Genomic DNA, 14,909 nt, shown 5'->3' on the forward strand with positions numbered 1-14,909 from the left:
GCAACCTCCGTGGCCGAGTGGGTATCACACTAGGCTTGCACGCAGGAGGTCCGGGTTCGATTCCCGACGGTGCCGAGGTTTTTTTTCAGCTCTGCTTGGATCGGGGTGCACTCAGCCTCGTGAGGACAATTGAGTAGCTACTTTAATCGAGTAGCGACCAGTGGCGGCATTACAAGTCAAAGAGACGAGCGATAATAAATATGATGATTGAGTAAATAAAAGACTTGTAATACTGTGATACCCACAAAGTTGTGAGAAAGCTCTCTGCTTTAACACAAAGATTCATGATTTAGATTTTTTTTTTAGATTCATAGTTATGTGCTGAATATTGGTATGATAATCTGCCACCGGTCCCTAATAGATAGCGCCACTCGTTCTATTGGTAGATTCATAGTTATGTGCTGAATATTGGTATGATAATCTGCCACCGGTCCCTAATAGATAGCGCCACTCGTTCTATTGGAATGTAGGACTACACAGTTTTATCGACCATACGGTTTTAACCAAACTTCCCCTACCTATAGCTAGCCACTCAATATCAGGTAGACCTGACTGATACAGTCTAAATAAAGTAGGTATTTCTTATTGTAAATATCAATAAACTCAACATAAATCTATCATTAACCCTTGTATGCTCTAAGTACCGTTTTACGCTCTCTGTTTCAGCACTGTATTGGCATCACATATCGACGCGAGAATCAGAGGCAATTATGTAAAAAAAAGAAGCAATTTCCTTTTTTCCACTTTCTTATTTTAATTTTAATAAAATGTCTGTCCATTTTTGTTGAGATGTACCCCCATTCATAGAATACATACATAAATATGTATTCCGTGCTAAATGGGGGCAATTAACCCTTGTATGCTCTAAGTACCGTTTTACGCTCTCTGTTTCAGCACTGTATTGGCATCACATATCGACGCGAGAATCAGAGGCAATACGAACTGCGCGCCCCTAGTGAACAAGACTGTAAACAATGGATTGAAACCATTCGAGAAGCAAGGTCAGTTTCGGATACAATTTGAACTTTGTTAAAACTTTTTTTTTATTAGTTTGTTGATATTTTGACTGTCTGGCTGGGTAACGTTAAACAGGGAGTGAACCAGCTTAGTCTGGCTGGAGGACATTAAACAGAGAGTATACCAGCCTGAATTAAAGAAATAGCAAAGGTTGAGTGCGAAGGGTACAATTTTGTAGCCAAAACCAAATGTCAGCCCAAAGCAATCACCCTAGTTAGGGCTGATTGAGAGGCTGACGAAAAACGCCAACCCCGTCATTAGTTTTTTGATATTTTGACTGTCTGGCTGGAGGACTTAGAGAGTATACCAGCCTGAATTTCCCTTGCTAAAGAAATAGCAAAGGTTGAGTGCGAAGGGTATAATTTTGAAATCCAAATGTCAGCCCAAAGCAATCACCCTAGTTAGGGCTGATTGAGAGGCTGACGAAAAACGCCGACCCCGTCTGTACACAGGAAAAGGCGAAGAAAGAAGAAGAAGATATACCTATTTTGAAGGAACTGTAACTGCTTATCGTCCCGAAATCGAAGAGGAAAGACGGGATAGAAGAAAGCCGCCGTTCCGAGAACGCACTATAGGTACTTTCATTTCAACTCATTTCCCTTGAAGGTAGGAAGCTATTTTGAGTAATTTCCTTCCAAATGGCTCTCTCTCCCTCTCTCTCTCTCTCTTTCTCTCCCTCTCTAAAAAAGGAAGCCTTTGATAAGAGTTTCTTTTCTCAAAATAAAAGTTTTTCTCTCTTTTTTTTTCTGTCAAACAAATTTGCAAATTACTTCTTCAGAAGTGTTATTTACGTCTATTCTTTACCTACCTGTTGCCTGTGAAAGTTTTCTTGCCAAAGAAAGGAAATTTTCAGAAGAAAATGTTAATTACATCCTTCCTGGATGCATATTTTTACCCGTCTGAAGGTTACGTTGAAAAAAAAAGCACATACCTACTTGAAAGCCTTCTCTCTCTCTCTATCTCTCTCTTTCCCTCTCTCTCTCTTTCTCTCTTGCCAGCCTATTTATCTCCTGTCAGCCTATTTCAGTTGGAGGGTAACCCGTCTTGTAAGCGCTAGGTCGGGTTCGATTCCCGCCTGGTTCGATTCTAGGCCGATAAGATTTGTTTTCGGATCGGTTTCGGAAAATCCCTAAGAAACCTAGTCATTTATTACATGGTTTTACTTAACTTGAGATCTCTGTTTGTTTGTAATTTGTTTGTTGGTTTGTTTGGGTCAAATCTTATAACTAATTTATGGGCCACTTCCACTGGTCCGATTGACCTAAATTTTGGGGTAAGTTATGTATCTTGGATGACAATAGAATATTTCGTGGAATTTGACCCCCCCCCCTCCGCTCTCACCGTTTTCCATACAGGGTGTAAGCTATGTTTTGTGGTCATATGTAATATCATATTATTTATAAAATAAAGGAAGCATTGCTTGTTTTGCTTTCCGTGTCCGTGAGGTGTAATGCCTATCTCACGTGAGATAGGCATTACACCTATCTCACGGTGTTGGAAGGATTGAGTTTTTAAAAACCCTTTACACGCCCAGAAACAATACCTGGGCTCCTTCCGTGCAATTATCTATTTTGGGTATCTAATATGAATCTAATTAACAGTAAAAGTGTCTTTAAACTCAAAATATCTCCCTCTGCAAGCAATGATCTTCTTTTTTTTTTGTCTAATACAGTAATATTGTATGGATTCCATAATCGTAATAATGTGTACATAGGCGTAAATACGTGGAACTTATCTACATAGACATACAATACATGTGTCTATGTACTTCATGTACACGAGGAGGTAATTTCAATTTTTATACAAAGAGAGAAGAGAGAGGGAGGGAGAGAGAGAGCGAGCGAGAGAGAGAGAGAGAGAGAGAGAGAGAGAGAGAGAGAGAGAGAGAGAGAGAGAGAGAGAGAGAGCTCGCCACGGAGAACAAGAAACTAAGAACGGAGGTGAGAGTTCCACTTTGAATGTTAATTTTAAGGTGTGTCCACACATATTCGACCGGCCATCGATCGATGTCGGCTGAACTCTATAAGGCTTATAGTATAAGCCAGCCAGCCATGAAAGGTAAGTTCCTATTCAGTTCACCTTCTTACAAAGTAGGTAGGTTTAAAGAGTTTAAACCTACGCTACGTTAGGTAAGCGTGAATGAGACATCTCCACTATATTCACAGTAAATTGCACATTGCATACACAAATAGTTTTACGGCGTTCATACAAATTTTTGTTGGAGGGTATAAGCATTATTGCTAGATTGATTGGAAGGTACAAGGTAGCATGTCTGCCTTATAAGGTTAGGTCTCTGGTTCGATTTCCGCCCGGGGAGAACGTTTTCCATGTTTGGATGCTGCTTTATAAGCATTATTGCTAGATTGATTGGAGGGTACAAGGTAGCATGCCTGCCTTATAAGCGCCAGGTCTCTGGTTCGATTCCCGCCCGGGGAGAACGTTTTCCATGTTTGGATGCTGCTTACCTTCACTTTCTCCATATTTTTCAACTTTCAGGTGCAAAGCTTCTTCCGAGGATGGCTATGTCACTTACCTTCACTTTCTCCATATTTTTCAACTTTCAGGTGCAAAGCTTCTTCCGAGGATGGCTATGTCGGAGGAGGTGGAAGCAAATTGTGGAACAGTATATCAAGAGTCCACACGCGGAGAGTATGAGGAAAAGAAACAGGTGAGGGAAAAAATAAACAGGTGAGAAAAAAGACAGGTGAGAAAAAAAAAAATAAACAGGTGTAGAGAAAAAACAGGTGAGAAAAAAGAAACAGGTGAGGAAAAAAAAAACAGGTGGGGAAGAGAAACAGATGAGAAAAAAATAAACAGGTGAGAAACAGGTGTAGGGAAAAAACAGGTGAGAAAAAAGAAACAGGTGAGGAAAAAAAATAAACAGGTGTAGGGAAAAAACAGGTGAGAAAAAAGAAACAGGTGAGGAAAAAAAAAACAGGTGGGGAAGAGAAACAGATGAGAAAAAAATAAACAGGTGAGAGGAAAAGAAACAGGTGATAAAAATAAACAGATGAGAAAAAAAAACAGGTGAGGAAAAGAAACAGGTGAGGAAGAGAAACAGGTGGGGAAAAGAAAGAGGCGAGAAAAAAAATAAACAGGTGAAGAAAAGAAACACGTGGGTTTTTAACGTGTTTCTTATTTTTGAACAGGTGGGTTATTAGCTTATTTCCCCCATCTGGGGTCCATTCTTGTAAGAAGATTTTTTTTAGTACCTATAAATAGGTATTTGTTTATTATTAGGTAGGTAGGAATTTCATTTATTTATTGGCGTGTGAGAATAGGGGTTGGATGGAAGAGAATGCCCTAGGCATTAATCCCGCCCCTGAGTTAGGATTTTTCAATTTTTTTTTTCTTTCTTTATTCAATCGTAATGTTGTGAAAAAGATAGAGGAGGGTGAGGAGATCCTAGTGCATAGATTTGATCACGTGTAGACCACGCAGATTTCTTATTATTAAAGAAATACGAGTAGGGTGTCCACGATTACAACAGGTGTCGGCGATTGGGGGTTTTACCCTAGTGGGAATCAAACCCACTACCTAACACTTACAACATACTACATACACAAAAACCCCACTCTGAGGCTTAATGTAGGGGCAAACAGCCTTAGACAATGTGTTATGTAAGTAAGCAAGCTTCTACGAAACTAGCGCTTACAAGGCAGACGCACTATCAACCAAGCTAACTAGGCTGGCTCGTTCTTTCAACATTGATGCGTCACAAAGTTATTAACTTTATTCGTTCGTTCACTGTCGTGTTAACACTTGAAATTCATTTACATAGATACGAATACGAGTACCTTCCAGGAAGCAGAAAGTTTCTAACTTTGTTTTTTTGTTTGTTTGTTTTTTGTTTTGTTTTGTTTTTTTTTTTTTTTTTCCCAGGCCTTTTAACTCCCTTCCTCTCTCTCTCTTTCTCCATTTCTCTCTCTCTCTTTCTCTCTCTCTCTTGCCTTTTGAAGCAACACTACAAAAAAACAACATGAAGCTTCTAACATTTTTATATCGAGTTTAATATTCAAAAACTTTTTTTAATCCAATTTTTTCAAAGTTAGATTATGTAATCTTTTTTTTTTCATCATTCCCGATCTAGAAAATGCTTGCATAATCTCTAAGGAGACATAAATAACGATACTGGTGGTAGATTAGATATCTGCTGATACTAATACGTAGAAATTAATCTTCCCCTTCCTTTTTCTCCCTTTCTGTTTCTTTTCCCTCCTCTTTGGGAAATTTCCTTCCCAAAGAGGGAGGTTTTTTCCCTCTTTCTATCTCGGTTTCTCTCTCCTTCTTACCTCTCTTTCTCTCTCTAACTCTTCCTTTATCTCTTTCCTCTTTCTCTTAGAAATTAATCTTCCCCTTCCTTTTTCTCCCTTTCTGTTTCTTTTCCCTCCTCTTTGGGAGATTTCCTTCCCAAAGAGGGAGGTTTTTTTCCCTCTTTCTATCTCGGTTTCTCTCTCCTTCTTACCTCTCTTTCTCTCTCTACCTCTTCCTTTATCTCTTTCCTCTTTCTCTCCTTCCTCCCTCACTTACGTATTTTTCCCTTCCCTCCCTCCTTCTCTCTCTCTTTCTCGCTCTCTCTCCCACCCTCTCTTCACATCTCTCTCACCTAGTCTTTTTTTGTCTCTCTCTTTTTGTCCCATCTCATTTTCATATTCTCTTTCCAATCTCTCTTCCTTTCTTCGTCTATCTTTTCTTCCCTCTCCACTCCTCATCTTTCCCATCTGAATATCATCTTTTTCTTTTCACCCTACTTACCCTACTTTGAGCACTTATAATTCCCACACCTGGGTCAAATTTCAATCCCTTACCAGCGTTCTTTCCCCTCCCTTCCTCCCCTTTTCAATCCCTCCTACTTATCTCTCTAGTAAGCTCCCTCCTTCTCTCTCTCTTTCTCGCTCTCTCTCCCACCCTCTCTTCACATCTCTCTCACCTATTCTTTTTTTGTCTCTCTCTTTTTGTCCCATCTCATTTTCATATTCTCTTTCCAATCTCTCACCCTTTCTTCGTCTATCTTTTCTTCCCTCTCCACTCCTCATCTTTCTCATCTGAATTTCATCTCTTTCTTTTCACCCTACTTACCCTACTTTGAGCACTTATAATTCCCACACCTGGGTCCTGGGTCAAATTTCAATCCCTTACCAGCGTTCTTTCCCCTCCCTTCCTCCCCTTTTCAATCCCTCCTACTTATCTCTCTAGTAAGCTACACTTTGGATTTTTTCCCTTTTCCCCTATCCTTCTCCGTCCCTTCCCCTTTTCTTTCTACTAATCCTGGTTTCTATTCACGCTTTTCCTCTTTCTCGTAATCTTTTTCCTCTTCTTCCTTTTCCATCTCTTTCTCATACTCCTCTTTATCGTCTTTTCTCTAAAGAGGTCTTATGGTTTTGTGGCGAACAACTTTCACGGCGCGGTGTGGCGTTCTCAAAGAGAATTCAACACCTTTTAAATCGGGACAAAACTCCATTTTCCTTTTAAATCGGGACATTGTCAGCTCCTATGGCGTAGTGTCAGCTCCTATGGCGTAGTGGTCACTGCACTCGCCTTGCACGCGGGAGACCCGGGTTCGATTCCCGGCGGGGTCAAGAAATTTGTATCATGCAAATGATTGATTCCGTGACTGGATGTTGCGGGGCCCACTCAGCCTCGTGAGGAAAATGAGTATCTAGCTATGACATATAAATGCGCATAGCGACCGGTGCCAGCATGGTAGGTAAACATTGGATGTTAGGATTATTGAGATATTGGGAAAAATCCTACAATGCTGCAGTGAGCACCAAAGTTGTGATATAATAACACAAAGAAACTGCATTTACATTTTTTAAATACAAAATCTCAACACGAAAGTAGAAATTTGAACACAAAATGGTTCAACCCTGTCTTGAGTATATTTCACAACGTAAAACAAGCTCAGAGGCCAGCCTAGTTAGCTTAGTTGGTTGGGCGTCTGCCTTGTAAGCGCTAGGCCGCGGGTTCGATTCCCGCCCGGGCGGATTTTATCCTGATGGGATAAGGTTCGCTCTCGGAACGGCTGGCTTTCTCCTATCCTGTCTTCCTTCTCTCTTCGATTTCGGGACGATAAGACCATAGCAGTAGCTATGACATATAAATGCGCATAGCGACCGGTGCCAGCATGGTAGGTAAACATTGGATGTTAGGATTATCGAGATATTGGGAAAAATCCTACAATGCTGCAGTGAGCACCAAAGTTGTGATATAATAACACAAAGAAACTGCATTTATATTTTTTAAATACAAAATCTCAACACGAAAGTAGAAATTTGAACACAAAATGATTCCACCCTGTCTTGAGTATATTTCACAAAGTAAAACAAGCTCAGAATAAAATTACAGTGTGGTCTCGATGTAGACTAGAGGTTTAGTGACCTGTAAAACGGACTCAGAAAGAAGGCCTACGGAGGGGTCTATTTGTTCCTTCAATATAAAAACCACCAACTCTAAAAATCAACTTTTTATTATAAATAAAATAAAAAAAATGGGATTGAATACAATAACTATCCTAAAGATGAAAAAAAGGTAACTCCCAAGGCGATTATGTCTGTTTTCCTTCAGTCCATTTGCTGCGATTTTCCAGCCTTTTTCGGGCTTTTTCCGACAGCAAACTGTCTTGGGAATACCCTCTTCCTGAAAAGTATCCATTAACACAATCTACAATCCCCTCTCGAGGTTGTGTATCCAATTTTCTTTTCTTCTCCTTCTCTTATTTCTCCTCTTCTTCATCCTCCTCCTCTTCCCTCTTCCTTCATCTTCATCTTTTTTCTTAAGCTCAAAAAGAAAGAAGACCGAATAAGTATAGACCAGTAAAGAATGAAAAAAAGAGAGAGACGTCTTTCTCTGGTGTAAAATAAATTGAAAGAGGAATGAAAACATCTTAGTGCCTAGGTAGGCAGGTATCGAGTTAAATGTAATATTAAGGAGATTTTTTCTTCTTGCTTTTCTTTTCTTTCTTGTACACAATTCTCATTTTAAGCTTTTGACGAAAAGAAGACTGGAATAGATGCTATGATTATAAATAAACCACCTCTTATAATTATATGGTAGAGACCTACTATTATTAAAGGTAATGCTCCCATTATAAAAGCAATACCTACCTATGTATAATTATCCTCTTAGAATCTTTGAACTGCCAGGCTTATTTATTGAGTATTAAAATGAGACTTCAATTTTCTGATGCCTAAGCTGTCTTTCCTTCTCTCCTCGAGTCCGGGACGTTTAGACCTAAGTTGTTCCAGTTCCCTCTATCAAACCTCTTTGAAAAACAATTCTGATGTCAAGAAAAACCTGTTTGAAAAAAAAAGAAAGAAAAAAAATCTGATGTCTTGCTAGCACCGTCCCTAAGTTGCCCCTATTATCGGCCCTAAGTGACCCTTCTGTTTCAGCTCTTCCAACTCAAACGCGAATGGCGCCCAGCGGCCTCCACAAAGGCCAAACCGGCCGGAGGTGCATCTACAATCCCCTCTCAAGGTTGTGTATCCAATTTTCTTTTCTTCTCCTTCTCTTCTTTCTCCTCTTCTTCATCCTCCTCCTCTTCCCTCTTCCTTCATCTTCTTCTTTTTTCTCAAGCTCATAAAGAAAGAAGACCGAATATAGACCAGTAAAGAATGAAAAAAAAAGAGACGTCTTTCTCTGGTGTAAAATAAATTGAAAGAGGAAAGAAAACATCTTAGTACCTAGGTAGGCAGGTACCGAGTAAAATGTAATATTAAGGAGATTTTTTCTTGGTTTTCTTTTCTTTCTTGTACACAATTTCCATTATAAGCTTTTGACAAAAAGAAGACTGAAATAGATGCTATGATTATAAATAAACCACCTCTTATAATTATATGGTAGAGACCTACTATTATTAAAGGTAATGCTCTCATTATAAAAGCAATACCTACCTATGTATAATTATCCTCTTTGAATCTTTGAACTGCCAGGCTTATTTATTGAGTATTAAAATGAGACTTCAATTTTCTGATGCCAAAGCTGTCTTTCCTTCTCTCCTCGAGTCCGGGACGTTTAGACCTAAGTTGTTACAGTTCCCTCTATCAAACCTCTTTGAAAAACAATTCTGATGTCAAGAAAAACCTGTTTGAAAAAAAAGAAAGAAAAAAAATCTGATGTCTTGCTAGCACCGTCCCTAAGTTGCCCCTATTATCGTCCCTAAGTGACCCTTCTGTTTCAGCTCTTCCAACTCAAACGCGAATGGCGCCCGGCGGCCTCCACAAAGGCCAAACCGGCCGGAGGTGGCGCCAACGGGTTCGTGTCGGACACAGGCGGCCCTTTCAGTGGTGGTCAAGGGGGATCGTTTACGGCGGCAAATTCAACGGATGAAAGCGCAGGACAGACGGGGCCCGAAGAAACGGCGGAGCTCAAGAAGATCAAAAAGGTAATTGATCCAAAGTTCATTGCACATTGCATATGCAAATAGTTTTAAGGCATTCATACGAACTTTACTTCCTTTGATGCTATAAGGCTTATAGTATAAGCCAGCCAGCCATGAAAGGTAAGTTCCTATTCAGTCCACCTTCTTACAAAGTAGGTAGGTTTAAAGAGTTTAAACCTACGCTACGTTAGGTAAGCGTGAATGAGACATCTCCACTATATTCACAGTAAATTGCACATTGCATACACAAATAGTTTTACGGCGTTCATACAAATTTTACTTCCTTTCATTTTCAAGAATGCAAGCCTTGAATGTCCCTTATTGTCCCAGCCTTTGGAGTTGGAGGGTATAAGCATTATTGCTAGATTGATTGGAGGGTACAAGGTAGCATGTCTGCCTTATAAGGTTAGGTCTCTGGTTCGATTTCCGCCCGGGGAGAACGTTTTCCATGTTTGGATACTTACCTTCACTTTCTCCATATTTTTCAACTTTCAGGTGCAAAGCTTCTTCCGAGGATGGCTATGTCGGAGGAGGTGGAAGCAAATTGTGGAACAGTATATCAAGAGTCCACACGCGGAGAGTATGAGGAAAAGAAACAGGTGAGGGAAAAAATAAACAGGTGAGAAAAAAGACAGGTGAGAAAAAAAAAAATAAACAGGTGTAGAGAAAAAACAGGTGAGAAAAAAGAAACAGGTGAGGAAAAAAAAAAAACAGGTGTAGGGAAAAAACAGGTGAGAAAAAAGAAACAGGTGAGGAAAAAAAAAAAACAGGTGTAGGGAAAAAACAGGTGAGAAAAAAGAAACAGGTGAGGAAAAAAAAAAAACAGGTGTAGGGAAAAAACAGGTGAGAAAAAAGAAACAGGTGAGGAAAAAAAAAAAACAGGTGTAGGGAAAAAACAGGTGAGAAAAAAGAAACAGGTGAGGAAAAAAAAAACAGGTGGGGAAGAGAAACAGATGAGAAAAAAATAAACAGGTGAGAGGAAAAGAAACAGGTGATAAAAATAAACAGATGAGAAAAAAAACAGGTGAGGAAGAGAAACAGGTGGGGAAAAGAAAGAGGCGAGAAAAAAAAATAAACAGTGAAGAAAAGAAACATATTAATCCCTTCTCTTGGGTCTTACCGACCTACCAAGACATTCTTTTGTAAAAATATATGAGGAAAAAAAAATGCAACTTAAAACAATAGAAAAAGGTTTCACCTTTGTATGAATGAAACCATCTAGAACGGAAATGATTTCAGATATTTTTCCGTGAATTTCATAGGTCAAATTTATGACATCTTAATGATCATAATATTTTTTGGAAATCTGTTTGGAGAGATCCAAACATCGAGATCATCATAATAAATTGGGTATTTATTATCTGAATTTCATTCCTTGCCTTTTCCTGGGATTTTCCTCATTTTATTTTGTTTTTACTATTATTTTTTTGCTTGTCACCCAAACACCCAATTTAAAAATAGATTTTTTTTTGCCCATGAACCATTTTAACTAGGTATTGAGAATATCGAGTGTTTCGGATTGCTCGATTGATGGAGAAATAACAACCCTAAATTTTGGGGTGGTTAATTTACTTTTTAATTGTTTATAACTTTAAAGAACAAACAACTTGGAGAGAAAGTTGACTGTATATTTTTTTATTTTAATACAAATACTTAAGAGTGGAACTTAACAACTTAAGATCGTTGAGAGTTTATGTTTTAATTTGAAATAGACTTAGAATTTGAAACGGAGAAGACTCTACTAGAATTACGAAGAGAACTTTTGGGGGTTTGAGAGACTTGGTCGCTCTCGATGAGATTCTGTTTATATTAGGATGAGAACTTGATGAGACTCCCTTTGAACTATGAGGAGAACTGACTAGAGATTCGAACTCTAGCTTTTAAGAAAAGGTCTTCGGTGGAAAAAGCGGCCGAAGATCTGTCATCGGGTGGGGTATCCACCAATGACATTCAAAGGCTTCCCCCAAGAGGAGGTCCCAAAAAAACCGGCCGATAACATCCGGTTGAGGGGAAAAGGCTATAAGGAAAAATACAACTAAATAACCCAAGATTTTGTCTTTTTTGTCTCACATGAGAACAAGGTCATTAAAAAAGGTTCGCGTTAATGACAGGATGCGAAACATAAAAGTAACCAAATATTAATCCCTTCTCTTGGGTCTTACCGACATACCAAGACATTCTTTTGTAAAAATACCTATAAGAGGAAAAAAAATGCAACATAAAACAATAGAAAAAGGTTTAAAGGTTTCACCTTTGTATGAATGAAACCATTTAGAACAGAAATGATTTCAGATATTTTTTCCGTGAATTTCATAGGTCAAATTGACACCTATAATGATCATATTTTTTGGAAATCTGTTGGAGAGATCCAAACATTGCGATCATCATAATAAATTGGGTATTTACTATCTGAATTTCATTCCTTGCCTTTTCCTGGGATTTTTCTCATTTTATTTTGTTTTTACTATTATTTTTTTGCTTGTCACCCAAACACCCAATTAAAAAATAGATTTTTTTTTTTTTTTTACTTTCTATTTTTAAATCGCGAATGACCTGGTGTTCCAGAGTTAAAGCGCATTATAGAAAAAAAAAAGAATTGGGCCAAAAGGACAATACGTACCTACGTACCCAGTCAGCATCATGAACACGTTTTATTTGTACAAAATTAGAATGTTCCAGAGTCGAGAGTTTAATATCATAGGTATTAAAAATAAAAGAAAATAATGATAATATTGATAATGATAATATTTAATATAATGATCATAAAACCTTTCAAAGTCTTTTTCATAATTTAATAAAATGAAAGTAGGTACCTGCTTAAAAATTTCCAAGGTAAAAAATAATAATAATAATAATACTTAATTAATTAACAGAACAGAACGTTCAATTAAGGCTCAAGTTTTTTTTTTTTTTTTTTTTTTTTTTAAGACTTTTTTTTTTTTTTGATTGCCGATGACGGAATTTCATGAAGTTTCTTTAAAAGTTTTCTTGCCCCCCTTCTCTCTCTCTCTCCCCTCCCTCTCTCTCTCTCTCCCAAACAATTTCAATTTTCATGAGACCATAATTATACTTTCAAGAAAAACTTCGTAAAAAAAAGGGCGCAAGTGAAAAGAGTTTGGGTCCTAATTTGTTCCATTATTTAGACGGCAATGAAACTTTTTCCTGTGAGTTTAAGTAAAAAAGTGTTCTCCAAAAATAAAAAAAAGTAAAAAAAAAAATCTGGGTTTGAAACATCACACGACTTTCTATTATTACTTTATGCAATTACAAAACAGTCTGCATTCTTGGAATACTTATACCTTACAACTACAATTTTATTACCCTCTACCTACAACAAATACAAAACAGTTCTCGAGATGTTTTGTATACCACGTTACAAAAACGTACATACACTTAGATAACGTTCGGAACCGGGGAAAAATCACTTTTTTTATTAGTCAGAACTTCAGGTTGACCCTAAAACGTAATACCTTGCAGATTCGTCACTTACGGAAGAAATACTTTGTCAATAACAGTGGACTAGTTAGAAATCTTTTTCATATTACCTATAGTATGTAGCTAGTTGAGGGATCCCTAGATATGTAATAGTGAAAGACGTAGTGTGGGAACCTTCTGAAGCCGATAGGTTTCATCGAGATCTCCATTCTATATCTCTGCATCCGCTATAGTAGGCTAATACTTAGCTATATTCGTTTATAAGCTCTTTGGTGTTTTTCGATTTTTAGTTTTTTAACGCGATTAAGATTCTAGAATGTCTATACGTTTTCTATTTGTTAGGTAATATAATCGCTCGCACTAGTAAACAAACAGTGCCTAGTAGTTAGGACAGGTATGGTACGCGTGCTAACTCTGAGACGTAAACCATACTATGAAATTAACGACTGATAGGTAGTTATCTAGGAATCTTTCTCGTATGTACTGGTGTGACAAGTTGTGATATTTCGCTGTTTATTCAAATATTCATTAAATTGGTATTCATATAGAGGGGTTGTAAGGAAGATAATTTTATTTTCATGTTGCGTGAGTTTGAAAACTCTTGAAACAAATCTTGCAATATTTCAACCGGTTCTTTTGTGTTCTAGTGTTGGACCCAGCACCTAAATGGGAAGTAGTGGTCATCTCTCGGACCCATCTGATGAGAGAAATACTACGGGATGGGGCATGCTCACGACACAAGTGCCACATCGTCTAATGTAGCAGTTGTTTCATATGCCTACGAAATAAAGACGGCAGTAAACCATCATCTTTAGAAAAAAAGAAAAAAAAAAAAAGAAAAATTGGTGCGTTCTTTATCAACTTTTCTTTACCCATAAATTTAAACAGGTAGGTACGCCAGACAAGTTCTAAATTTGAAGCGTCGTAGTCTGCCTTGTAAGCGCCCAGTTCCCCGCCCGGGCGCGAATTTTATCTTTGCCGGATAAGTTCGTTCCTGAAACGGACTTACTTTCTCTATATTGTCCTTGTCTGTTTCTTTTCGCTTTCGGGACAATAAGACCTTAGCAGTTAACAATTCCGTCTATGAAAACCAGCCGTTTCAAGAATTAACTTTTATTAGGATAAGTTCGGCCTGGGGTGAGAATAGAAACTGACTTAGCTCTTTACAAGGCAGGCCACGCTATACCCTTCCTCAACTCTAGCTTATATAGTGTGTCCGATCACATGTGACAGCAAAAAAAATTAGCATTGTTGCCAAACATGTCCCATGTTGCAAATGGTAGGAATCTTAAAAGGGGAAGATATATTGCACAGTACTTCCTCTCGACAAGTGAAACAAAAGTTCAGGTAAGGCGATATCCAAACATTACCTGTTCTGGAATTCCTCTGACTTGAGCTAACCTCTTCATTTTAAAGGAGAGAGTTTAATCAAAAATACCCTTTACCTCCAATTGCAACAATGGTAAGGATTTCCTGCAATCTGATGGTTCCTTCATTTTGAGTTGATGACTATTGCTGTCACATTGATCTGTGATGAACTATAGGCTAGGTCTTGTATTAAGAGCAAGAATAAAGAACAAAGCAAAGCGAAAACAGAGATGTAAAGGAGGGATGAGGAGAGAGAGAAGGAGTGGTTACGGAGGGAGAGCAGGGGAGAAAGGAAGAAAAGCAGGGAGAGAAGAAGAGATAGAAAGAGGGGGAGAGGAAAGGAAAGAGAGAGGAGAGAGAGAGAGAGAGAGAGATAGAGAGGAGAGAGAGAGAGAAAGGTTTAAAGTTATAAGAAATTGTTATAAAAACTTAAAAACCATTGTTGTCATTAAAAAAAAACAGTGAGGGAGTGAGAGGGATGAACCAATTTTCTTCCTTGTTTGTCGCTTGTTATGGAAAGCAACCTTTTTTTATATTACCCTATTTCACTTTTTTTTTTTCAACAATAAATTTGAAAAAGTAAAAGAGCTCTCTAAGAGGAAGGGGCAGTCAGCTGGGTATTACACATTTTACCTCTATAGAAAAATTGATTTTATAAATTTTAATTACATGAGTTTCATAGATTCAGAATTGACCGTTCAAAGTG

The 14,909-nt window shown here is 38.1% G+C and overlaps 1 protein-coding gene across 1 annotated transcript in view; it reads left to right on the forward strand.

Annotated features, from left to right (window-relative positions):
* Window positions 1-8,972: 8,972 nt before the first annotated feature.
* Window positions 8,973-14,909, forward strand: part of LOC103508467 (ras-specific guanine nucleotide-releasing factor 2-like) — a 70,167-nt gene continuing 64,230 nt past the window's right edge. Inside the window, exons 1-3 of the mRNA XM_026823077.1 lie at window positions 8,973-9,002; window positions 9,200-9,403; window positions 9,896-9,999. Coding sequence (XP_026678878.1) covers window positions 8,973-9,002; window positions 9,200-9,403; window positions 9,896-9,999 — 338 coding nt within the window. The remainder of the gene's footprint in view (window positions 9,003-9,199; window positions 9,404-9,895; window positions 10,000-14,909) is intronic.

This window comes from Diaphorina citri, unplaced genomic scaffold (genome assembly GCF_000475195.1).
Source record: "Diaphorina citri unplaced genomic scaffold, Diaci psyllid genome assembly version 1.1 scaffold402, whole genome shotgun sequence".
NCBI classification, from domain to species: domain Eukaryota; kingdom Metazoa; phylum Arthropoda; class Insecta; order Hemiptera; family Psyllidae; genus Diaphorina; species Diaphorina citri.